At 42.6% G+C, this 26,651-nt stretch overlaps 1 protein-coding gene across 1 annotated transcript in view; it reads left to right on the top strand.

Annotated features, from left to right (window-relative positions):
- The window catches only part of Reck (reversion inducing cysteine rich protein with kazal motifs), a 66,411-nt gene that overhangs the window by 31,898 nt on the left and 7,862 nt on the right, over positions 1-26,651 (top strand). The window contains exons 7-16 of the mRNA XM_050156076.1: positions 2,290-2,323; positions 3,511-3,708; positions 5,735-6,002; positions 11,109-11,288; positions 14,745-14,957; positions 17,204-17,340; positions 19,241-19,381; positions 21,472-21,660; positions 23,187-23,309; positions 25,003-25,174. Coding sequence (XP_050012033.1) covers positions 2,290-2,323; positions 3,511-3,708; positions 5,735-6,002; positions 11,109-11,288; positions 14,745-14,957; positions 17,204-17,340; positions 19,241-19,381; positions 21,472-21,660; positions 23,187-23,309; positions 25,003-25,174 — 1,655 coding nt within the window. The remainder of the gene's footprint in view (positions 1-2,289; positions 2,324-3,510; positions 3,709-5,734; positions 6,003-11,108; positions 11,289-14,744; positions 14,958-17,203; positions 17,341-19,240; positions 19,382-21,471; positions 21,661-23,186; positions 23,310-25,002; positions 25,175-26,651) is intronic.

Genomic DNA, 26,651 nt, shown 5'->3' with positions numbered 1-26,651 from the left:
GTTCTCAGTCTGTGGCTGCAGTCAAATAGAGATATTGAATTAAATGACCTCTGATACTTGAGGCTTTATTTCTTTGTGCCCTTCTCTTGGTCTAAGCGGTCACAAGACTGACCTTGAAGTTTTATGTTTTTCTTTCTTATAAGGTCAAATTTTAAAAATCTAGCTTGAGCCAGGTGGTAGTGGCGCGTGCCTTAATCCCAGGACTCAGGAGACAGAAGCAGGTGGGTCTCTATGAGTTCAAGGCCAACCTATACGAGTGAGTTCCAGGACAGAGCTGCTACACAGAGAAACCCTGTCTTACATCACCAAAAATAAAAATAAAAACCTAGCTTGAACAAATTAGTAAGCCTTAAGGCAGAGTTCCTGAGAGTTGGTGTGATTGACATTGACATCTGGCCTGTACTTAGCAACATTTATGGCCTCTACTCACTAGATGCTAATTAATGCCCACCCCACTTTCAATAACAGAATACTAGTCCAGGCATCAAGTGATGAGAGCTATTTCTTTACAGACTACTTTTTCCTGTTGATTTTGATTACTCTGTACATGTCCACTAAGCTGGTGAGCCCCAGCGGGGTTGTCTGAGATGGGTCAAGGTAACCCGGGAGCACGGTGGAGAGAGATGGAAGCAGGCTTACTGCAGAACACGAGAGCGTGTTTACTCTCCTGCTCTCTGCATTAGTCTTCAGCTCTAGCAGAAACAACTCATGCTGGAGGAGTTCATTATCCCACATAGGCCTGGGCTTTGTGGATTTTTTCTTTATAGGAAGAGCTCCCCTGTGGCTTATCCCTACAATAGGATAGTTGGAGGCAGAGAAAGTGCCTGCATTGCAGATCCACCAGCAATGTAGTTAGACCTTTTGTCTTTTGGCCCTTTGAACATAGTCTTACACTGTAGCCCAGACTGACCTGAAACTCATTCTGTAGTCCAGGCTGACTTCACACTAGTGACAAGCCTCCCATAAGCCTCTCCACTAATGGGTCACAGGCGGTAGTCACCAGGCCTAGAAAATCTTTGAGGCTATATCCAATATTGGTAACACTGGTCTTTTTTACTTGTTTATCATGTTCACACACACACACACACACACACACACACACACACACATACATACACACACACATTTTTTTCTTTTCTTTTTTTCTCCCAAGTCAGGGATTCTCTGTGTAACAGCTCTGACTGCCCTGAAACTTGCTTTGTAGAAGACCAGCCTGGCCTCGAACTCACAGAGATCCACCTCCCCCTGCCTCCCAAATGCTGGGATTAAAGGCCTGCACATCACACCTGGCCTCTCTCATGGTCTTTTGAGTCAAGTTCTCAAAGCTCACTGTGTAGCTCAGGCTGGCACTGGACTCAAGATCCTCCTGCCTCAGTCTTCCAAGTGCTGAGATTATAAGCAGATGCCTAGCTAAGGCCCAGTCACTTAGCTGGACCTGGCAGTAAGGGTACATCTGATTTCCCTTCATTATTTTTTGGGTAATCATGTTAGTCTTTCTCTTCCAGCTATGAATGATACTAACTTATAGCTAACAAACCCTGAATATCCAAATGGTTTTTGAACAAGGAGTTTTCTTTTGTTTCTCTTATTTTTTAAGCAATGACTTAATACAGGGTGGGTCTTTCTGAACAACAATCTAAGCCTTCTAGAAACATTAATTCTGACCTCAGGCTCTGCTTTTGAAAACTTCTGTGGTCTAGTGCAGTAGCTTCCCTCTGCCAAGGGGGTGCTTTCCCTCTGGAGAAAGCTAGGGAGTTTCCCCAGACTCTGGTTACAAGAACACTAAATGAAAACTATCTTTGAAACTTTGTGTAAAATGTAGATTCTGTCATCAGGTGGGCCGGGAAGTTTGGGTGGTTCCACTGCACAGTAGGTTTGAGAACAATTAGAGGTAATGTCCGAGGTCACACCAACTCTAAAATGTAGTGGTTATAGGAAATAATGTATGTCTCTGAGTGCCCTTCATTAGGTTACTTTCTAGAAACGATTTCATATTATACAATAAAAATTGAAATTAATACACTGTGATTCCCTCCACACATACACCTTCACACAGTAATGCATCTCACTTAAGCTTTCTTTGCTTGTCAAATGTTAGTCTATAGCTCAGATTGTTCCCCACCACGTGTTAGGGGACGGTTTCTCTCTTAACCAGAAAGTCATTTTGTAGCATCTGTGTTTCAGCCTTGGACTTAGAAAAGAATGATATCCTGATTTCAATAGAATTCTGAAGTGGAATAAAATTAGAAATTCTGTTTGTTAATTTGTTTGTTTTTCTTTAATTTACAGAATGCTCTTTTCAGTTGCATTAGCAGAAATGAAAGTAAGTATATGTCTGTGATTGTATAAGCAGTCCAGAGAGCAAGACACTTTACAGACATGGTTAGCAGTCAGAACTGATTGCTCAGTTCAGGGTGCCCCCATCTCCCAAGTGCCGTGTGATGATAGGTCTGTGCTTTTATTTATTTCTCAAATATAAAATGCAGTAACTTGCCTTCAAACAACCTTTTTCTGACTTTGAGACAGATTGTATCCCTTGAGAAATGAAGGATGACAGTATAGGAATATTCTTGCAAATATTCAAACTGTGTAGAAAATTTTGAGATTTCCACAATCCCAGAGACCTTAGACAACAATGAGTACCCTAAGATAGAGCACATACATAGATCCAATCTACTTGGAAAGTAGAAAAAGATAAGATCTCCTGAGTAAATTGGGAGCATGGGGATTTTGGGGGAGGGGAGAGGCAGGGAGGCGAGCAAAGAAAAATGTAGAGCCCAATAAAAATCATTTAAAAAATGACTACCACACATGCGTGCACGTACACACACACACACACACACACACACACACACACACACACACCTCTAATACACTTGGTCCAGCTTTTAAAAAGAACCTTTATTATACTCAAAAAAAGAAAATTTGAGATTTCAGTTTCAAAGTATATATTTGTTAATTTTATTAACTTACCTTGCTATCTCTTAGTTTTTGCTGATCCTATTTTATAAATGCGAGGCACTGTGATTTTGTTTTCTTTGTTTGGTTTTGCCCTGTCTGCAAATCTCCACAAGTGCAATGGAAAGAAGCTGTCCCATGCTCTCAGCATGGGCACTGTGGACATTCTGGGAAGCAGCTTTGGTTATATGACATTTCTAAGGGCTTTGGCGTACATTAGCAGCCCTGACATGCATTAAATGCCAGTGTGTGCTCCCAGATTGTCATTACAGCCAGAAACACTTAAACGTGCGTCTGTCCCGCTCCAGGGATCTAGTTGACTAGATAGTCTCAGTCATGAATGGTGACCTTCATAGATCAGTCACAGATCAGTCGTGGATCAGTGAGCCCGTGACTGACAGTGCTGCTCCGGTGCCCGGGACTGACAGTGCTGCTCCTAGTGTTTATCACGGCTCTCCTTCTCACATTCAGAAAGGTGTACTGCTGATCAGTGGGGGCTGAGTTCACACTAACAAAGGTGCTTGTATCTCAGTGTCATCTCTCTTTCCGTAGTGGGCTCAGTGTGCTGCAGTTACGCAGGTCATCACACAAACTGCCGAGAATTCTGTCAAGCCATTTTCCGAACAGACTCTTCTCCTGGTCCATCTCAGATCAAAGCCGTGGAAAATTATTGTGCCTCTGTTAGTCCACAGTTGATCCACTGCGTGAACAATTACACCCAGTCTTATCCCATGAGAAACCCAACAGATAGTAAGTAAACGGGATAGATTCTTCTCATCTCAGTCTTTGATAAAATGATCCACTCAAAACTTGATGCATTGATGTAGGGTTCGGTGCTCTAGTTCACTTGGGAAACACCGAGATGCCTTTGGTGTTTGGATTTAACAGACTGGATGTACAACTGAGTAATTTTCACAGCTATAAGGTACCAAGAAAGAAGGTAATGTGGAGACCATGAGGAAAAGGAAATTCTGCTTTGAAGACGGAAAGGTCTTTGGTATGGGTATTTTGATGGGAAGCCAGATCATCACCATTATACTATCAGATAATACCTTTTGACTGAAAATTCCATCTTGTCATTTATGCACAAAAACTTGCACAAATTTGCAACTAAATAAATAATAGGCTGTACATATGCATAGTGTATATAAGAAAAAATTAGAAGTGACCCCAATATGCATCAGTAGGCTATTCATTATATTTTGATGCAATAGTATTTCTCTATACTTTACAACTAACAAAGAGGAGGTTGTTTATACAGAAAGTCTAAGGTGTGTTAAGAAAACAAAGCAATGGCCAGGCGGTGGTGGCGCACGCCTTTAATCCCAGAACTCGAGAGGCGGAGGCTGGTAGATCTCAGTGAGTTTGAGGCCAGCCTCGTCTACAAGAGCGAGTTTCAGGACAGGCTCCAAAGCTACAGAGAAACCCTGTCTCAACAAAACAAATCAACAACAGACAAAAAAAGAACACAAAGCAAGTTTCAGAACTGAAAGTATAGTCTAAGTTGTACTCAATTGTTCCTCACTGTATAGTTCTGTGATGCTGGAACTTTTATCAATGAAAATTTCTTACTTTAATAATAAAAAAATTAAAAATAAGAGAATGATATTTTTGAAAAACCAAGGCCTCCTAATGAACCTGTTCTATGATGTCTTCACACACTTACCTTGTATATCCTTGAATCCTTTCTGCTCATCTAGAGGTGATCAGATTTTAAAGAACTGACAAAGGATCCATTTATAAGCCAGATGCTAGTGTCTTGCTTTATACTGGAATATTGTAAGACTCATTTATAATATTGAAAGCAGTGTGCCTTGTTTGGTCCTAATTGAAATCAGAGTCCGAGGCTTCTGACATTCTGTGATGTGGCAGAGCAGTGAAAATCAGAGATGTGGCCCTCATGTGTTTCTAAGCAGATCTGTGTTTTCTGACATTTGGGCTGCACTGAAGTGTTGCTGGTGGTGAGGAGATAGAAGCTTTAAAAAAAGGCAGAAAGAGAATAACCTCCAACATCTGTCCTAACACAGAAGTCTAGAAAAGAAGGCTTCAAACCGAGTGTGTCTTCAAACGCAGATACCTGAGAAAACTACTTGAGAGAACTCTTCTGAAGTCGATAGCCTGATTGAAAATCTTCTTTCAGTTTCTAGTTCTTTGTAGAAAATTAAAGGCTGGGTGAGCGGGGCCATAGTTCACAGCAAATCATGGCTCATTAGCATGTTTGAGGCTCTGGTTCAATCCCTGTCATCAAAAAAGAAAAGAAAATTAAAGGCAGAAATAAACTAAGATATTGTCAGAGTTCATATTATTTAAATTACAATGTATGAAAAATTACAGTGTATATTAATTAGCCTCTACAGATTACAGAAGTCTGTGGTGTCCTGGGGGATGATTAAGTGGAATGTTTTTAACACTGTGGGAATTAGTCATCAGTCTTACATAAAAGAGCACAGTCCACTAGACACAGGCAGGAAATGAGCCCACTTTGATTTGTGGTATCTTTTCCAAGAACATAAAGTGGTTTAAATGAGGCCTTCTTAGGTGTAGGAATGACTTTCATTTTGTAAGGATAGTTTTAGAAAGCTCCTGACTGGGGACTGTGGTGAATTCTGGGAAGAGAAACGTTGCACTGCTTGCACCGCAGGGTGATGGAGAGCTGAGGAGGCCCTGTTTGTGCAGAAACGTGCAGGAGGCTATTGTTTTCCACTTGCCCCCCTGCTCTCTTCTGAGCAGTGTGTGTTGTACACCAGCTAATAAAGCGCTCATGTCCTGAATGCAGGTTTGTATTGCTGTGACAGAGCCGAAGACCACGCGTGCCAAAATGCATGCAAGAGAATTCTCATGTCTAAGAAAACAGAAACCGAGATTGTTGATGGTCTCATCGAAGGGTGTAAGACCCAGCCCTTGCCTCAAGACCCTCTCTGGCAGTGTTTTCTTGAAAGCTCCCAGTCGGTTCATCCTGGAGTCACAGTCCACCCTCCCCCCTCAACTGGCCTGGATGGGGCTAAGTTGCATTGCTGCTCCAAAGCAAACACTTCAACGTGCAGGTTAGTATCGCATTTCCCTTATTAACATCAGGAGAAAACAGGATTCTAATTGGTGATTTCTAGCAAATGTGTTATTCTTGTGCTGTCTAGGCTTAGCATTTGAGAGATATTAAATTTGACCTGGGGACTATAGGTCTGATAGAGGGCTTAGCAGATACAAGGCCCTAGGTTCAATCTCAGTACAACAGATAAATAGAAGATATAAACTCTTTAATTCTTTTTAAATTAAAAAAATACATATAGTACTTTATGTGTGGATGTTTTATCTGCACATCTGTACTTGGGTGCATGAGTGGTGCCCCCAGAGGCCAGAGAGGGCACCAGATCCCCAGGAGCTGGAGTTACAGACAACTGCAAGTTACCATGTAGGTGCTGGGAACTGAACCGGGGAACTCTGCAGGAACAGTAAGCCTCTTCACCACTAAGTCATCTCACCAGCCCAAAACCTTTCATTGTTTTATTCAGCAAATAATTACTGAAGACCATTTAAATCATACAGTATTTTAGGACCAGCAAGGTCACTTATCAGGTAAAGACACCTGCCACTAAACCAGATTAATTAATGAAATGTCTGAGTTTTATTCTTGGGGTTCACATGATGGAAGGAAAAGCCAGACTCTCAAGTTGTTCTCTTATTGCCTTACATGCGGGAATGTACATGCACACATACAAATAAATAAATGTAATTTAATTAAAAAATCTGATGTGTATGTGTGCTTTCCTCACATGTATGCATGTGTATCACATATGTGCCTGGTGTTCACAAAGGTCAGAAGAGGTCATAGGAGCCTGTGGAACTAAAGTTCAGCCCTTGAGTATTTTTTTTATAAAACAAATACTGTTTTAAACATTGAGTGTAAAAAACATTATATTTGTGAGTATGAAAGATTAACCATCGAAGGGACAATAAATATTTAAAAATGATACAGTATTAGTAAGCTTGCAGTATGTTGGGCTTGGAGAGATGGCTCAGTGATTAAGAGCACTTGCTTACTACTATTCTTGAAGAAAGCCTGAGTTTGGTTCTCAGCACCCACATTGGGTGCCTCACAACTACTTGTAACTCCAGCTGCAGGGTTCTGATGCACTTTACTCATGTGTGCAGACATGTACTTATACATATAAATAACTACTTAGAAAAATTTGTTTTGAACTGATTTCTAAGAGATAGTCTCTTTATTAAATTACAAAATTTGGGGGTGGGGAGTGTAACTCAATTGGTAGAGTACTCACCTTGTGTGTACAAACTCCTAAATACCATCTGAACTAGTCATAGTGATTTGACTCTATGATCCCAGCATTTAGCAGGTAGAGACTGGAGGATCAAGGTCAACCTCAGCTACATACTAAGTTCAAGGCCAGTCTAAGCCACACGAGACCCTCTGTTAAAAGGCAGGTACTTTGAAGTTAAAATCTTTTGTCAAATTAGAACAACCTTAGTGGGGTTGGCATCTGTGTTATGGAAAATTATGTCTGTGTTGGGAAGGAGGGTCTGTGACAAAATATCTACCATAACAAATGAGGAAAGATTTATTTTGCTCTGCTGTTTCAAAGGATTCAGTCCACAGTCCCCTGGCTCCACTGGCTTGCCCTGAGGAGGGTGAGATGGACCAGAGTTGCTCTTCCAGTGGCCTACCTCCTTCAGTTAGTTTCTACTAACTCTCATAATAGGGTTGTCAGTCAGGGACCAGTCCTTCACAAAAGCCTGTGAGGAATTATCTCACATCCAAATCATAGCAGCATCAACTAGTATTACACCTAGGCATAAAAAAATAATGTGTATGTGAACAGAGGAAACTGTAGAGATTTAAAAAGTGAGTGGCGATACCTAAGATTGTGATGAGTTGGCTTGTCTGAAGTTACTTTCTATTGCTGTGATAAGACACCGTTGCCAAGGACCTTAGAGAAGAAAGAGGTTCCGAGGGTTAGAACCCATAACTGTCCTGGTGGGAAGCATGGCAACAGGCAGGCAGGCATGGTGCTGGAGCTGGAGCTCTCTGTGAAACACTGTTATGAACACAGTTAGAGAGAGAGAATGGCGTAAGTCCCTCTCCCCAGTAACACCCCTGTTAGTGGAGGCCATTTGTTTGTTCCTGGCTACCCAGACCACAAAATAATCACTCAGAAACTGTATTATTTACAGTACTGCTTGGCCAATAGCTTAAGCGTATTTCTGGCTAACTCTGATATCCTAAACTAACCCATCTCTATTAATCTGTGTGTCGTCATGTGGCTGTGGCTTGCTGGGTAAAGTTCTGTCCAGCATCTGTCTCCAGTGGGGTTACATGGTTTCTCCAGACTCCACCTTCTTTCTCCCAGCATTCAATTTAGTTTTTTTCCACCTAGCTCCATTCTGTCCTGTCTATAGGCCAAGGAAGTTTCTTTATTCATTAACCAATAAAAGCAACACATATACAGAAGGACTTCCCACACCACACCCCCTCTAACAAGGCCACACCTTCTAATCCTTCCCAATAGTTCCACCATCTGAGGACAAAATGTTCAAATATATGAGACTGTGGGGGGCCATTCTCATTCAAACTACCACAAGGATGTAATAGAAGTTTGTGTTATTAGAGGTATTTTGTACAGAAAGGGGCCAAACATTACTAAGATATTCTGAAGGGAAAAAAAGACACCATACATAAAACAACTTTTTTTAAAAATTGGATGGACCATTACAAAAAGAAATTATGTCAGGATAATCCATCAGATTTTACCAAGGATACTAAAAGTCTAAACAAAGACAATTAAAAGTCTTAATTGAAGTAAAGCTGGCCCTGTAATTACAAAAATGGATTCTGTACAGAAGTTAATAAAGGTATTAATGAGAGGGACATTGAGTTGTTTTTGAATGCCCACAAAAATATGTTTATTTCTGCTTGAGTTGCTAGAGCTTGGGGTGGTTTTTGTTACTGCTTATCCTTTGTCTGTCTGTTTTTTGTTTTGTTTTTTTTTAAGAGTGTTTTTCTGTGCAGCCTTGGCTGTTCTAAAATTTACTCTGTAGACCAGGCTGGCCTCAAACTCAGAGATCTGCCTGCCTCTACCTCACAAGTGCTGGAATTAAAGGTGTGTGCCACTATGTCCAGCTTGGTTTTGGTTTTATTATTTTTTTTAACATTTGTTTAGGAGGGGTCTGCTATGGTTCATGTGGAGGTCAAAGGACAACATGAGAGTCAGTTCTCTCCTTCCACCATGTGAATCCCAGGCTGCAGGCTTGGCAGCAGGCCCTTCCTCCTGCTGAGCCATCTTAACAACTAAGGGATAGGGCTTATGGATTGCCGAACGCTTTCCATTTTGTCAGACGTGATCTTTCTGAAACCTTGTGAGATAATTGGGGAAATTTGTATAATTTCTATTTTAAATGTTAGAAACTAACTCTGAAATGTTGACTAATCTGCTCATGGCCAATATAGGAAGTTAAAGGGGAGAGAAAGCACTGGCTTCCTTCTCCTCCAAATGTGCAAGCTCCCTATGAGCCAGGTCTGGTCTGTGACACTGCACCTCCAGGGCCTTGAACAAGCACGCAGATAACACAGGGAGAGTGGACAGAGATCCCGTCTTTGGGACTGGAGAGATGGGTCAGCGGTTAAGATCACTGACTGCTCTTCCAGAGGACCCAGGTTCAATTCCCAGCACCCACATGACAGTTCACAACTCTCTGTAACTCCAGTTCCAGCAGATCTGATGTACTTTTCCTGCCAACATTAGTATCAAGCATACACATGGTGTACAGACACATGCAGGCAAGCATTGATACACATTAAAAAATAAAACAGACACAAAACTTCTTCATAGGGATATTTATGAGAGTCAAATAGCTGTGGGGACAGTGGAAATACTTACAATTTTGTATATTTCAATGATGTCAAATTTTTATAGTGAACATTTATTACTTTTATAAAAATTAAACTAATAAGTCCAATGTATAAGAATATTTTAATGACCTACCAGTATTGCTTTATTGTAGAAACTGCTTTGCAGTTGTCAAATCCTGAAGATCAGAATGTCAGGTATCAACTGCAGTAGTGTGTAGAAGATTTGTGTATCTTAAAAAATATAAGTGGTTTAAATAAACTTTAATTGTAAACTCCACCCCCATAGTTTCTGGTTCTACGGATTGAACCTAAGGTCTTAAATACCCTAGACACATAGTCTCACACTGAGTTACATCCCTAACCATTAAAATGCTTCTTTAGAGGAGAATTCTGCCTCCTCTGGTTAGCATAACTAGGGGAGATTATACCTTTGTGGAGTTAAAACCATGTGCTTTACTGTAAGTATATACTGGAAAAAGAAGGAAGATAAGAAAGACAGGAGAGAAAATAATTGTACCAGAACTAAAAATGTACGAAAAACCTTAAAGGACTGTAAAATGTAGTATTTAGCTTTCTATCAGTTATGGCAAAGCGGGTTGGATGGTTTGGGTTTTTTATTTATTTATTTATTTATTTATTTATTTATTTATTTATTTATTTATTGAAGTTTATTTATTGCTGGGGTGGGGTAGAGTGAGCACACATGCCATGAAATCTGTGTAGAGGTCAGAGGTCAACTTTGCAGTTTATTCTCTCCTTCCACCTTTATGTGGGTATTGGGGGTCAAATTCAGGTCACCAGGCTTATGTGGTCAGCTCCTTTACCCACTCCACCATCTCTAAGTACTATTCTGTCCCATGGATGATTTTTTTTTTAATATACACATTGGGTTGCATTTTTTGCTTGGATGGCTGTTTTACCTCATGCATGTCTGTGCACCACATGCAAGCTTAAGGGCCCTCAGTGGCCAGAAGACTGTGTTGGGTCCCCTGGAATTGGAGCACAGGCAGTTATGAGCTGCCATGTGGGTACTGGGGAATCAAATCTGGGTCCCCTAGAAGAGCTCTTAATTGATGAGCCATGGCTCCAGCCACCATGCATGGATGATTTTTTAAAGGCCATTTTTTGTGGAGAAGATTGCCTTTTCTGCTTCCAAATTCCAGGAGCTAGTTAGTTGTCCTTTTCTTTTTATGTCCCTAAAGATGAAGATAATAGAAATGGAGTTTTGCACAGCTCAGATACGCATTGGGCTTCTCTCTAAAGTTCTGCATTTATTCTTTTCTTCCAGGGAACTGTGCATGAAACTTTATAGCATGAGCTGGGGGAACACGCAGAGTTGGCAGGAGTTTGACCGCATCTGTGAATACAATCCGGTGGAGGTGTCCATGCTGACATGTCTCGCTGATGTCCGGGAACCTTGCCAGTTGGGCTGTCGGAACCTCACTTACTGTACGAACTTTAACAACAGGTAGAAAAGTGTTACATATGAAGATGGAGCTGCACTATCATTCATTTACTTGTTTTCAGTAAATGCCACTTTCAGTTGTGCCCTTCTGGGATAAAAGAAAGCTGTATTTTTCTTTTTTTGGTTTTTCAAGACAGGATTTCTCTGTAGCTTTGGAGCCTGTCCTGGAACTAGCTCTTGTAGACCAGGCTGGTCTCGAACTCACAGAGATCCGCCTGCCTCTGCCTCCCGAGTGCTGGGATTAAAGGCATGCACCATCACCATCTGGCAAAAGCTGTATTTCTTTATGAATTCATCTTGAAATGCTCTGTCCCTTCAGTGTGGCCCCTAGAAAGGAAATATGATTGCAAAATCTCTTCTAACCTAAAGATGCCCCAAGCTTCTGGGACTCAGAGACTGTTTAGGGCCTTCTGTCCCTTTTCCTCTCTGCACTGGTGGACACTGCAGAACAGATCATTTCTGTGCTCTGGACGCTCTTTTCTGTTCTCTTCAGCCACTGAGATATGTTCCAGGCTCTGATCTTGGCCCCCTTTCCTCCTCTTACTATCCTTGATATCTCAGGATACTCTGATTTGAATTGTTCTGTAAGTAATATCTTTAAATTAAGCAAGTGACTCACTGAGCGGATGGTGATTGCACCAGCCTGGTCTACATAGTGAAGTCAAGGACAGATGGAGCTACATAGTGAGCTTCTGTCTTGAAAAAAAAAAAAAAAACAGCAACAAAAAAGGACGATGATTCCAGTTAATAAGTATGCCACATATGTAGAATTGCTAAGGGAATAGATCTGATATGTTTACCCACAAAAACAGTACAAAGTATTTGTGTTAGTATGTATTAGTTTGATATAGCCACTCCACAATATATACATATTTCAAAACATCATATTGAATGCCATAGAGTTAGCAGTTAAAAGTGCTTTTAAAAAAAGAATATATATGAAGAAGTTAGTCCTAAGAAATATGAATTAGAACGTCTGTGAATACTTCCTCAGACCCATTAGAATGGCTAGACTAAAAGACTGGCAAGTGTGCAGAGTGTGTGGGTTCTCTCTCTTTCCTGCTGGGTTAAATCTGTGGCCTGTCAGCTCTGTTCTGAAATGTTTACTCACCCAGGAGACTGAAGGCATATGTCCAGGAAAGTCTCTGTGCCAGCATTATCTGTAATCTCCCATTCTGGGAGAAGACTCCAAAACATCCTCAGGGGGATGAAAAAAATGACAATAGTTCCAAAAGTGGAGTGGCGTGCAGAAGGACAGCAAACTCCTAAGACACCCAAATATGAATGAGCTTACATCCAGCAGAGGAAGCCCACTATTCTCTGTGCTTTCAGACACATGAAGTCTAAGAATAAGAAAAAGTAGTCTGTGGGGATAAGGGCCAGAAAACCAGGGGCATCAGGGAACATCAGCATGGTAGAGATGTTCTGTATTGTACACAGTTCTTGCTTTTGGGGGGAGTGTTTGTTTTTGAGACAGGAACTCAGTGCGTAACCCTGGTTATTCTGGAAGTCCGTATATAGACCAAATTGGCTTCAAACTCACAGAGATCACCTGTCTCTGATCCTCAATGTTGGGATTAGAGACACATACCATCCACCACACCCAACTTGTGTAGGGTTTTTAGTTACATAGCTGGGTACATTGTTGAACTAGATTCTCAACCTATATATTATAATGCATATGATTAAACTCTAGCAAGTTTTTGTTGTTTTTTTTATTTGTTTGAAACAAGGTCTCATGTAGCCCAGGCTGGCCTCAAACTATCTATATATCTGAGTCTGGACTTGAACTCCTCATCCTCTTGCCTCTCCCTCCAAATATAAGAATTACAGAAATAACCCATCATGACTGGCTTTAAAGTAGTATTTTATATTAATTTAATTAATTTTTTTCCTCATCAAAAGGTACTACCAGACACTAAAGAGAAAAAAACAAAACCTAGCAGAAAGTATTTATATGACACATGTCTGACAAAGGACATGTCTGTAATGCATGAAGATCCCTTTCATCAGTTTCAACTTTTTTTTCAGATTTTTTTTATGTGTATGAGTGTTTTGCCTGCCTGTATCTGAGTACCACATGCATGCAGTGCCTGCAAGTAGGCCAGAAGAGGGCATCAGAGCTCCTGGAACTAAAGTTACAGATGGTTTTGAGCCACTCCATGGATGCTGGGAACTGAGCCTGGATTCTCTGCAAGAGCAGCCAGTTCTCACATCACTGAGCCATCTCTCCAGCTCTCCGCTTTATTTTAAACATAATTTCTTTATTGATTCTTTGGGAATTTCCCAATTTAAAACCAAACCAAACAAACAAACAAAAACACTTGTTTTGCTCCTCCATCTTTCCTGCCTCTCCATTTGTCTTAGTGGCATTGGGAGCCACTGTGTGGTATTCAGTAGACCCTTTGGTCCTATCTGCTTTACTTACAAATTTCTGAGTCACTGGTCTGGCTCAAGGCCTCTGGTGTCAGGTACACCATCATCACTGGAGCCTCTCTGAAACCCCTCTTGGCTATCCCACGGCCCCAGTCATGGAGATCCTGTTGGTACCCGTCACATGCTCCAGTAGGTCATAGATGAGGTAGGTGTTAGAGTGCAGCCCTCAACTTTTTAAAAGGGCCAGAAAAAAGCATTTCACACAAAATAACATTTATTGGGCTGGAGAGATGGTTCAGAGGTTAAGAGCACTGGCTGTTCTTCCAGAGGTTCTGAGTTCAATCCCCAGCAACCACATGGTGGTTCACAACCATCTATAATGGGATCTGGTACCCTCTTCTGGCAGAACACTGTATACTTAATAAATAAATAAAATCTAAAAAAATTAACATTTATTAATAGATCATAGCTAACAATAAAAAGGAATGAAATACTTGTATATACAACAACATGGGTCAAAAAGATTATGTTTTGATGACTATTCCAGGCCCCTCAAATAGAGTATGAGTTCGCTTATATGAAATTCTAATACAGGCAAAAGTAATTGTGATGTTCTATGTATGAGGAGTGTAAACCATGGGCTGATTTGGCAGGGCACACAGGGAACTGTCTGCTGTGGTGCAAATGTTCCAGTACAAGTTCACATGCGTTTCTAGGCGCAGCTATACATTTGGCAAGTTACATTGCATTTATAATATGTGCATTTTGTTTTTTTATTATACCTCAGTTTTAAAGACATAGACTCATTTTATTTTGTGAAATAAAACGAGATGGTCTGGGAATGTTAGTCCTTTCTAAAGCACCTTGAAGTGTTAAACCGCTTCCTAAGAACCCAAGTTAAATTAAAATATGCAGTCAGTGACTTGATGCCACATTGAGCTTGCTGCCAGAAGCCTATGATGAGTTTCATGCGCTCTCTCTTTAAGAAAATCAATTTTTCTTAATGTGTGAATGTATGAAGATTTTATTCATTGCTTCTTTCTAGGAAACAATTTGTCTCCGTTCCTTCTGTTCCTTTCTCAGGCCAACAGAACTTTTCAGGAGCTGCACTGCTCAGTCTGACCAGGGAGCCATGAGTGACATGAAGCTGTGGGAGAAAGGCAGCATAAAGATGCCCTTCATCAGCATCCCTGTCCTCGACATCAGAACGTGCCTGCCAGAAATGTGGAAAGCCATCGCGTGTTCGCTGCAGATTAAGCCTTGCCATAGTAAATCCCGAGGAAGCATTATCTGCAAGTAAGTGGGTTTATCTCTGGTGACGTGTGGGCTTCGACCTCCCTGATCTCTGGCAGGGCCTCTCTTTAGAACTTCCTCCCCTGTGCCTCTGCCCCTCCCCCAGGGCAGTGCTTTCACACTCTGCTCTGTTTGAAATATGCTCCCCTACCTTCTTGCCTGAGGCTCCTTCTTGGCTCCTGTCAAATACCAGACATTCCTATGGAGCCTTCCCACATCCCATTGGCTGATACTAACTTACCCTTAGTGCAAATTCCCATAGAATTTTATGTGTATTTTATTATGGAATTGAGCTTAAGAAAGTTTCTAAATACCTTCAGTGCACAGTTATGCTTTATGCTTTACATCTTTACTACATTTATTTATTTGGTATGTGTTCATTTGTATACCTGTCACAGAGTGTACGGACATCAGAGGACAATTCGAGGGTCCCAGGGATAGAATTCAGCCTTCACAGCAGGCACCTTTATGGCAAGCCATCTTGATGGCCCCATATTTATACTTTTTAAAGCACTTTTACATTAGAGAGAGTGAGGGAGACTCTGAAAGAATAAGATACCTGGGTGAGAGTGTGGTAGCTTCCAGGGATCAAGCTCAAGTTGTTCTTCAGGCTTGGTGCACAGCGCCTCTACCCACTCAGCTATCTCAGGCTCTCTATAGTTTTAATTGTGTTCTTGTCTGTCGTAGGAATTTACTTTTTGGGCCATTGTCTTTTTTCTTCTTTGCTCTTTCTCCTTTGTAACATGATTAATAAAAACCTAGAGACAGAAATTGGGGTTTCAGCCTGAAGGTCAGAAAGGCAAATCAGCCAACCACTGGCTCTTACCTCTGCCTCAATCCGAAATGGTGATCCTGCCTCCATGAATCTCAGAATGAGACTGTGTCTATGAGCTGTCTCCTCCCATTTTATATTCCTCTCTAGGGCTGGGATTAAAGGGATGCACCTTCTGGTTTCTATGGCAAACTAGTATGGCTGCTGGGATTAAAGGTGTGTGTTACCATATCCTGGTCTGTAAGGCTGGCCAGTGGGGCTGTTTTACTTTTCTGATCCTCAGGCAAGCTTTATTTATTAAAGTACAAATGAAATGCCACTCCAGTCCTTTGCAGCTCCTACTACATATTATTATTATCCTGGCACACAGTAGCTATCCTGTAAATGCTCGATGAGCGAGAGGGTTAGTGAGTAGCATTAGGTCCTGTTCCTGGTAAATCGTTTGGAAATCTCAGCACAGCCAAGATGACAGCTGCCCGGTGGTGAAACCAGCGCACTAACTACACGGTGACCTCAGCTGCTCTCTGAGCGTCTGTTTTCTAGACAGTTCAGATTAACAGGGTCTACATCACTTGTTTTTTCTTAATTGGTTTAGTTTTGATTTTGGAGTCTTACTGTGTCACTCTGTAGTCCAGGCTGGCCTTGAACTCATGGCCATCCCTTGCCTCTGGGAGTACTGACTGAGCTATCAGGCCTGGCTCCCGATCAGTTTTCTGACGTGACTTGAGAATGAGCGGAGTAAGGGAGAGGCTGAGGTGTAACTCTGAGAAGTCAAAGGCCCAGGCAGAAGTATGTACTCTAAGAAAACCTTCCACCAGGGGACCAGACCCTTACTCAAGGCTGAAGGAAAATAGTAAAGGGTTATTTATTTAATGTGTGTGAATATTTTGCCTACATATATGTATATGCACCACATGCATGTCAGGTGCTCACAAAACTGTATACCTCTGGAAACATACATCAGAAGACATGGGATCCCCTAGAACTGAGGTTGCAGATGGTTTTGAACCACCGTGTAGGCACCAGGAACTGAACTGTCCTCTGTAAGAGCAACAAGTACTCTTAACTGTGGAGCCATCTTTCTAGCCCCTAGACTAAGAAGAGTTTTAAAGCCGGTTGTTAAAGCCAAGCACCTTGATGTTGGTGACTAGAAGGTGTTCGAGTGGGAAGGGAGCTGAAGCAGCTGACAGGGCCTGAGATGAGGGCCGTCTTTGAAGCACACTAGTCTAGCTTGGTTTCCTCTTAAAGGTGGGAAAAGCTATACCATGCTTGGAGCAGTAACTAATTTTTGAACAAGGCCTTTGATCTCAGATTACAGGAAGTTAGCTTTGAACTTGCTGTGCAGCTGGAAGTTCACCAGCCTCACTCCTAACCAGCTGCTAAAGGAAAACTCCTCTGGAGAAGTTTCAGAAACAGTCTGACCAGAGGCAGGAGGCAGTGCTGTGAACCCACAATGCACATGCATTTTTCTTTTAAGATCAGATTGTGTAGAGATTCTCAAGAAATGTGGAGACCAGAACAAATTCCCTGAAGACCACACGGCTGAAAGTATCTGTGAGTTTCTGTCCCCTGCAGATGATCTGGAGAACTGCATCCCTCTGGATACATACCTCAGTAAGTAGTGTGTGTGTCTGCTCTTACAGCGCAGGGGCTTCTCTCACCCCTGCCTTGCCCTTTGCCTTGGATGCACCTGTGTGTGGTGCTGCCAGCCCCGTTAGGTACTTCTCTTGTTGCTGTGGCAGAAATACTCAATCAAAGCATTTTAAAGGAAGAGGATGTATCTGGCTCACAGTCTGAGGATACGGGGGCAGCATGGTGGCAGGGGTATGAGGCAGAAGATCTGATTGGGAAGCAGAGAGATGGTGCTTAGCTCATTGCTCTTCTTCAGCCCAGGGCCCCAGCTTATGGCATGGGGCTGTCCGATAGGGCGGGTCTAATCTCTCTCTCAGGAGTCCAGAGGTTTGTCTCCTAGGTGATTAGATCCTGTCAAGTTAGCCCTGTCATCTTAAAATTTGTAAGCAGAAGTTGTATTTTATCTTTCGGAGGAAGTATGAACTTTTTACCAGTCAGGAGTTCTAAAGAGCATGATGTCACCAGAACATGAAACTTCCCCTAGGAAGCTGTCATCTTTTGTCATCAGGAGCTGAGCCCGCTAGTTCCTAAGGGAAGCGGAGCTTGCCTCACTACTTGAGCTTCTTCCTGCCTGATGCTTCTGCCAGAGAGCCGGGTCCCTCATGGAGGGATTCCAGGAGCTCCTAGACAGCAGTGGGAGCAGCGGGATAATTAGTGTTCGGGCTGCCACCAGGGGGCAGCAGTGCGGTAAGCTGGCTGGCCAACAAGAAGCCTGCTTGCTGCCTTTCCCCCTTATGATTAAGCCCAGCTGCCGGTAACAGACCAGATGGAAGCACAGAAAACCCAGAGCGAGCAGTCCAGGACGTTTCTGGTGGCGTCAACACCAGGAATCAGGCCTTTCGCCCTTCTTCGCTCTGCTCAGATTTACTTCATGGACTTTACCGTCACACCATGGCTACTGGCGTTTTACCCAGCTTACTGTAGTTGATAAATGGGAAGAAAGATGAGAAGCAACTTCTTAACCTCAGGGGACACCTGTAATTGTACGAAAAACTCAGATGGGTGATCTTTTAGCTTTGGACCCATAACCACCCTGAATAAATTAAGAATCTATTAACAAAAGAGAGGGTGGCGAATTTTTAGCCGGCAGTATCTATTAGGTTCTCTCAAGATAAAAAGACCATGTCTCCTACTTTTGTGACCAGTAATGAAAAAAGAGCATGCTAGGTGGGAACCCCTTGTGGCCTAGGAAGTTCCCCGGAAACCTGCAAAAAGTGGTGGGGCTGGTGAGCCACACCCACAGTTCTGCTGAATCTGAGTGGGGCCAAGCATCAAGGAAGCAAAGCCCTAGTGGCTTAGAGCAGTGGGGTCTGCAGAGGAGGCTGATTCCGCAGGAGGGAAGCGAAGGGTGCTCTAGTTTCAACAGCAGCACTCTTTAAATCACAAGCGCTTGAGTGTTTCTCTTCCTTCACAGGGTTTCAGAAGGTAAATAGAATTATGTTCTGGGGTTCATGTTGATGTAATTATCACTTAGTGTTCTTCACAGTGCAAAAGTATCCCTCTTACACATAAATACATGCTTGATTGCCATATCCCAAATATGTCTCATCTCTGAACTGCTTGCCACTTAAGTTACATGAGTTACCTTATTCTCTTTCAGATATTAGCCCATGTTAGCGTCTCTGTTTTGTCCACTACTATCTAGTACCCAGGATCTTCTAAGTGTATTGTAGGTGTCCCGCTAATAAATAAGTGGTTGGCTGTGTTGTGATAAACTGATGAATGATGAGGAAATCGAGGGTTTAGTTAGGGCTTGTCAAAGTCAGGCCTTGCTCTGTGCCTGGGAGCCCTCCATTTATTCAGCCACAAGGAAGCCAGATAACATGGAGACTTGGTATTTTTTCTTTTAGATTGGTCCACTGATCTGTTTGGGGTTTTTCAGGGCCAAGTGCTTTAGGTAATATCATAGAAGAAGTGACTCATCCCTGTAACCCAAATCCTTGCCCAGCCAATGAGCTCTGTGAAGTGAACCGAAAAGGGTGTCCGTCTGGAGATCCCTGCCTTCCGTATTCTTGTGTTCAAGGTAAGGGATGGAGGCTATAGGAGTGGGGTGGGCATGGGACGTGCTGCTGGTATTCTCTTATTAGAGTTGTCATTACACCCAGGTTACAGGGACTTTTTCTGTGTTTTTCCTGTAATGTTTATGCATTTCCCTTGAAAAAATGTATTTATTCAAACAAAGACACATAGAAGTTGTTTCAATTGTAAGCTGATGCTGTCAATGCAAGTTATAGGGTCTCGACTACAGAAGAGAGAAGCTTGAGCCAGTACTTTGTACCTTCTCACCCATGCCAGAAGGTGTTGAAAAGCAGACTATCCATTGTTCCCGGTGTTCTTCTCTTCTCTGCAGCACATGGAGGAATGCTGTACTCACTGTGACACTGACCTCTCTTTAAAGGCTCACGTGTCCGTGACTGGAGCTCTGCAGGACAGTTGTTTGCCTAATGTGCAAAGCCTTGGAAACTCATTCCCCAGTGCCACAAAAACAGAACAGTCTTGGTGTGCGCGTGCATTCCTATAATCCCAGTGCTTGGGAGGTAGATGCTAAAGTTTCCAGAGTTCAAGGTTACCCCCAGCTGCAGAAGGGATTTGAGGTCTGCCTGAGCAACATGAGAGCCTATTTCAATAAAAACAAAAAAATTAATGTTATGTTGAAATGCATACAAACAGCTGGCTGTGGTGGTGCAGCCTTTTAATCCCAGCACTCAGGAGGCAGAGGCAGGTAGATCTGTGAGTTCGAGGACAGCCTGATCTACAGAGTGAGTTCCAGGACAGCCAGGGCTACATAATGAGACCTTGTCTCAAAAAAAAACAAAAAACAACAACAAAACAAAATCATAAGAAATGCAGACAAGTAATTGTTTTGTTTCATATTACATATTATTGCACACTATAGGGATGTGCTTGAACACTGAGAATTTTGATAGTCTTTACCTCTCTCACTTGTTCCGAATTTAGTTGTAGTAACGTTGTGATTCTTATCTATTTCTGTGTTGAAGATGTTTATCATGTTAGAATCAACATTTTAAAATCTTAGAAGTTAAAAGGAGCAAAAAATGAACTAAGTGTGGTGTCTAAATGACGTCTGCTTGACTAACACAATAGTGTGCCAGTTATCAAGACTCATGAGTCTAGCTGAAAGGAGAGGGTGGGCGTTCTAAACCTTGGAGTGTCCACGGACACTGTGTTAGAGCATAGCCAGTGTCTTCTTTACCTAGAAGATGGACATAGTGACATGGTAGTGTCTCTATTCTGTATTATATGACATGCCAGACTTCCAGATTGTTTGTGAAGCTCAGAAAGTCCATTTTATGATAAATTAAAAATGCATTATCTAGAAAATGGGTTTTCCTTAAGCCCATCTAAATACTCAATTATTCTTTGAATTTATAGTTGTATGTTTGTGTTCCATCACTAAAAATTGTCGTGGTCAAAAGTACTCTAAGAAATAGCCAGTTTATATACTTCATTTAAAACATTTTATCATTTTTCAAATAGGTTTGACCCAAAGAAATAAAAAGCCATGTTTTTGTTGTTTGCTTATTTGTTTATTTTTTGATAAGATCTCACTACATAGTAGCCCAAGCCATTCTCCTGCCTCAGCCTTCCAAGTTCTGAGAGCAGGTGTGTACTACTGTGCTTGGCCAAAGCTATGTAGCTTCCTAATTTGTCCTTAATCACCCATAGTCATAGAATTTTATTTGAGATGATATATTTTTTTTGTCAGTGAGCAAAAGCAGTTCCTTAATTTGGTAAAAGTTCTATAAACATAATCTTTCAAAATTATTCATTTTTATGTGTTGAAGTGTTTTATCTGCATCTATGTATGTGTACTGTGAGAGCTCAGTGCCCAGAGAGGCCAGAGAGGGTGTTGGGTCAACTGGAGTTATAATGGTTGTGAGCCACCATGTGGGTGCTGGAAATTGAGCCTGAGTCCCCTGACAGAGCAGCTAGTGCTCTTAACTGCTGAGCCATCTCTCTAGCTCTGTAACCTGATCTTACAGTCTTTAGTAGATACACACACCTAGAAGACTTCTAGTGTGTGTGATGTGAAGCATTGTCATAGAAGAACACTGTCAGCTCAGTTTGGGTTTTGTCTGTATTTTTATACAGGTTGCAAATTGGGAGAAGCTTCTGATTTCATTGTCCGTCAGGGGACACTGATCCAGGTGCCGTCCTCTGCAGGGGAAGTTGGTTGTTACAAGATCTGTTCCTGTGGACAAAGTGGCCTCTTGGAAAACTGTATGGAGATGCACTGTATTGATCTCCAGAAGTCTTGTATTGTTGGAGGAAAAAGAAAAAGTGAGTCTTAAGCATACTCGTATTTGGTCTTACTACAGTCTGAGATTGGTTATCTTCACTTTGCACAAAGAATATTAGATGAGTTCTTGCTAAAGAGTACAATCTATGCATCATATATTCCAGGACAGGACTTTTCAAACTGTACAGAACACTCTGTGGGGGGCAGAGGGGTGGGAGGGTATTTTATTTGAAACAGGATCTTATTATCTAACTAGGCTAGCCTGGAGCTCACCACATAGCCTAGATTGGCTTTGAACCTACAATAATCCTCTGGCCTCTGTCTCCTGAGTGATGCGATTCCAGGCAGGCACCACCACAACTAGCAAGGACTAGGACTTCTAAGAAGTCTTCCCAAAAAGAGCCTGCTAGTTAATCTCAGTGAACTCTGACTGTGTGCCAAGCATAATGCCACATCTTTTTTTTGTTTTGTTTTGTTTTTCGAGACAGGGTTTCTCTGTGTAGCTGTGGCTGTCCTGGAACTAGCTTTTGTAGATCAGGCTGGCCTAGAACTCACACTCGAGTGCTGGGATTAAAGGTGTGCGCCACCATTGCCCAGCATTTTTTTTAACTCCTAAGCAGGTTGCACAATGCCAAGTCTTGACCCACATTATCTCTTAATTAGCTGAGTTCCTCTTTATGTAGTTATTGCTAGCATTGCTACCCCTACTTCACAACTGATGCTCATACAGTTGCCCTGCTAGGCACTGGGGCTCATGCCTATAATCCCAGCACTTGAGAGACTGAGAGGATTGCTCTGAGTCAGGCCACCCTAGGTGGCAGAGTGAACTCCAGGCCACCCTGATATATATAGGGAAACTTGGATTGGGAGGGGACAATCTGCGGACAATAAAGATAGTTTTCTGAGAATATACTGCTGCCTTTTAGACTTGAGATCTCTGTGAGATTGAGGCAAGCCTGGTCTACATAGCAAGCTCCAGGACAGCCAGGGCTACACAATGAGACCTTGTCTCAAAATAAATATCTTAGATTTAAGTCCCTAGTTTATGTATTCATAAGAAGAAGTCTTCTTTAAGAATTGATCTAAAGCTTTTTGAGGTACTTGGAGGATGGTTCATTTGGCAAAGCACTTTGAGACAACTTAAACTTGATTTCCCTATAACCCATGTAAAAATGCTGGGCATGGTGGCAGACGTGTAATTCAGTGCTGGGAGGCAGGAACCAACTCTGAAAATTTGTGCTCTGACGTGCACATCCATACTGTGACACACGCGTGCATTCATGCATGTAATAGATTTAAGATTTTTTTAAACTTTGAAACAAATTTATGTTGTTTTTTAGTGTGTGTGTGTCTGTGTGTCTCTGTGTATGTCTGTGTATGTGTGCCCGTGCCACAGCCTATCTGTGGACGTCAGAGAACAACCTGGGAGAATTGGTTCTCTCCTCCACCATAGGTCCTGGGGATTGTCTTCAGGCTTGTCAGCAAGCTTCTCTATCCACAGAGCTATCTCACATTCCTCTATTCTGTTTCTTGGTACATAATATGATTGGTGTTCTCTTTCTTTCAGGTCATGGAACATCCTTCAATATTGACTGCAACATCTGTTCTTGTTTTGCTGGCAATTTAGTGTGTTTTGGCCGTCCATGCCTCAGTGAGCACAGTTCTGATGATGACCGTAGCACCTTCACAGGTAGCCACGGGCATCCAGAGCCCATCCTTCAAGGGCCATCATTCCTTGCACTCTTCTTTCTTCTAGGCATTGCAGGAATTGCCCTAACTGCAAATGTACATAGTAATATCAGTATCAAATCTGAGTACAATACACCATCCTCTCTGACTCTCTGCTTCCCCCCGTTTGTAAAGGAGCCCATATGCAGCCCTATTGAGGCAGTCTAAGGTGTCCTTGTACTTTCTAAGTTTGTTTCTCATCGGGGTCTCTCCAGCCTTCCTCATACACTGTTTGCATAGCCTCCCACAAACAATACCTGGCACTGCTTTCTCGACTTTACAGTACTTGAGAATATGGTGTTGTGCTGACACCAGCACCTACAGATGCAAACCTGGCTCTCTGATGGACCTTTTCTCCTCTGAAGCTGCCGCTGCAGTGGTAGCAGCACTGTTCTCTAGTCTCCTGGTGTCTGCCTTTCCCAGAACTGACATCCCTTTGGTTCCCAGGAAAATGGCATTGGTATTAGGTAGCTCTGCTTGTCCCCATTCTCATCAGTGTAGTGGCAGCTCGATTCCTTCTCTGAGGTTGATAGAACACTGTGGGGAAGAAAGACAAGAAGAGGATTTACTAGCCTTGTGCCAGCCCATCAGAAATAAAAAGGAAAAAGCCCTGCAGAGTGGTGAGGGCAACAACAGAAGTAGACATGCAGTGTGCCCCACCCCACGTGAGTCCCGTGAGCGCCTTGCTCCCGCAGCTGTTGCCTCTCAGCTGCTCCTTGTCTGCTGTTCATTCTGTCTGGAGAAGCCATAGTAGGATGTGGGGATTAAGGAGTGGACTAAAGTCTTGGAAGTCATTTACTATTTATTGTAAATAACATCTAAAAGTGTTTCCCGTGGCCCCTGCCATTCTGCAGTAACTCAAACAATGTCAGTTTAACTGGTAGACTCTAAGGGATTCCACTAGCCCAAAACTGTACCAGAGATTTTTGTGACTTAGTGTCCCAGTCTAAACATGACTTGGAGAGAGGCAGTCATAAAATTTTGTATTATTTTGGTATTATCCTTTAACATTCAGGAAATTCCCAAGCTAGACTTCAGTTACTTGATTTCCAAGTATGATCAGGAAAGTTGTAGATCAGGAAAACGAACCTTATCATTTCTGCCTATAGCCTCTCTGCCTGGGTCAGTGTTGGAGACTCCCATCTCTCTGCCTGGGTCAGTGTTGGAGACTCCCATCTCTCTGCCTGGGTCGGTGTTGGAGACACACACCTCTCTGTCTGGGTCAGTGTTGGAGATACCCATCTCTCTGCCTGGGTCAGTGTTGGAGACAACCATTAAGTAGCAGTGAAAAGGACAAAAGCAATGCCATCTTGCAGAGAAATAACTATCTATAATAAATATAGAACTTAATTCTCTTTAAAGTCTCTATCAGAACCAGATATGGTGGCACACACCTTAGACCCCAGCACTGGAGAGGCTGAGACAGGTGAATCTCTGAGTTTGAGGCCAACCTGGTCTACGTGGGGAGACCCTGTCAAAAAAAAAAAAAAATTTCAGGGTTCAAGGATTGTGGGAGAGATTTGTCTTGTTTTGCTTTTGTTTTTTCCTGAGTTTATGTACAATTCCATTTTAACATGATTTGTTAGTGGTTTGCCTTCATCAAGACATATAGAAAGGGGTGTGTGTGCTCATTTGAGTCTGTTCCCTCCCTTCAGGTCTGCCCTGTAACTGTGACGATCAGTTTGTCCCAGTGTGTGCACAGAATGGACGCACTTACCCCAGTGCCTGCATCGCCCGCTGTGTGGGTCTCCAAGACCATCAGTTTGAGTTTGGACCTTGTGTCTCCAAGGATCCCTGTAATCCTAACCCCTGCCCAAAAAGCCAAAGGTAAGTTAAATGCTACTGCTTTTCTTCAGCCAAAGACTAGTGCTTCTCAAGTCTCTGCTGTTCATGCCCCACACGATGAGAATGCAAAAGGGGATGAAGCAGTCTGGCTCATGTGTGTAGTCCCAGCACTTGGGGCACTGAAGCTGGAGAGATCTATGTATCTTGTGTATACAGTGCCCTCAGATGCCAGAGGAGGGCTTCAAGTCTGGAACTGGAATTACAGGCTCTTGTGGGTTGCCATGTGGGTCCTGGAATTGAACAAGGTTCCTCTGAAGAGGTGTCTCTAACCACTGAGCCAGCTCTTCAGCCTCTGAGCCAGTTTTCAATGCACAGATTGGGCTCAGAATGTAACTAAGTGGAAGAGCCCTTTCCTAGCACGAGTAAGACTCTGAGTTCAGTTCCCAGCACCAAAAACGAAAAGGAAGGAAGGAAGGAAGGAAGGAAGGAAGGAAGGAAGGAAGGAAGGAAGGAAGAAAGGGAGGAAGGGAGGAAGGAAGGAAAAGGAAAAAACACATTCCCCATTCCCTTTGGATCACTGTCTGCAAAGGTTCTTACCTGTGTGAAATATCTCTGAAGAAAAAGGAAGGCATAGCTGAGAATGGCTGCCTCCCAGGTGTGGGACCTGGGGTGTGGAGAGGAAGCTTATTTGCACAATGCCATCACGCCTTTTCTTTTTGTCCACGGGTTTGTCTCTGTTCAAAGCAATAATTTTGGTTTGGGTTTTTTTTTTAAAGAAAAGTGGTGGCGCACGCCTTTAATCCCAGCACTCGGGAGGCAGAGGCAGGCGGATCTCTGTGAGTTCAAGGCCAGCCTGGTCTACAAGAGCTAGTTCCAGGACAGGCTCCAAAGCCACAGAGAAACCCTGTCTCGAAAAAAAAAAAAAAAAAAAAAAAAAAAGAAAGAAAGAAAGAAAGAAAAGTTTATATTCCCTCAGATATCTACTGAAACACCACACATTTTTCTAAACATTAGGACACAACATGAATCAAGACAGACTATCACTACTTTGATCATTTTACTTAAATTTGCCCCCCAGATTCTCAGATTTTTCCTGTGATCCTCTTATTTCTGTAAGAAAGTTCTTGGTGTGTGTATGGTATATATATATGATATGTGTATATATGTGTGCTTGTGAGTGTGGACATGCATGCCACAGGAGACTTTCAGGAGTTGGTTTTTTATTCTATCTTGTTTGAGATGAGGTCTCTCTCATTGCTTCTGCAACTATATTGTGTACTTCAGGTGTTCTGGGAAGGCCTCGTGTTTCTGCCTCCCATGAGTCTGTAGGAAGGCTGGGACTGCAGGTGTGTGTGTGTGTGTGTGTGTGTGTGTGTGTGTGTGTGCTGCCACACCTCCCAGGTGTCTGTAGGAGGGCTGGGCCTGCAGGAGTAGCTGCCACAGCTGTCTTGCAAGTGGGCTCTGGGGTCAAGGCCAGGCCATCAGGCTTGTGCAGCACGTGCTTCTGCCCCTGAGACCC

The sequence above is a fragment of the Alexandromys fortis genome, unplaced genomic scaffold (assembly GCF_014885135.2).
Source record: "Alexandromys fortis isolate MF-2015 unplaced genomic scaffold, M_Fortis_MF-2015_v1.1 scaffold_92, whole genome shotgun sequence".
Classification (NCBI taxonomy): Eukaryota; Metazoa; Chordata; class Mammalia; order Rodentia; family Cricetidae; genus Alexandromys; species Alexandromys fortis.
Note: the sequence above shows the minus strand (reverse complement) of the source record. Positions and strands in the feature narration are given on the sequence as shown.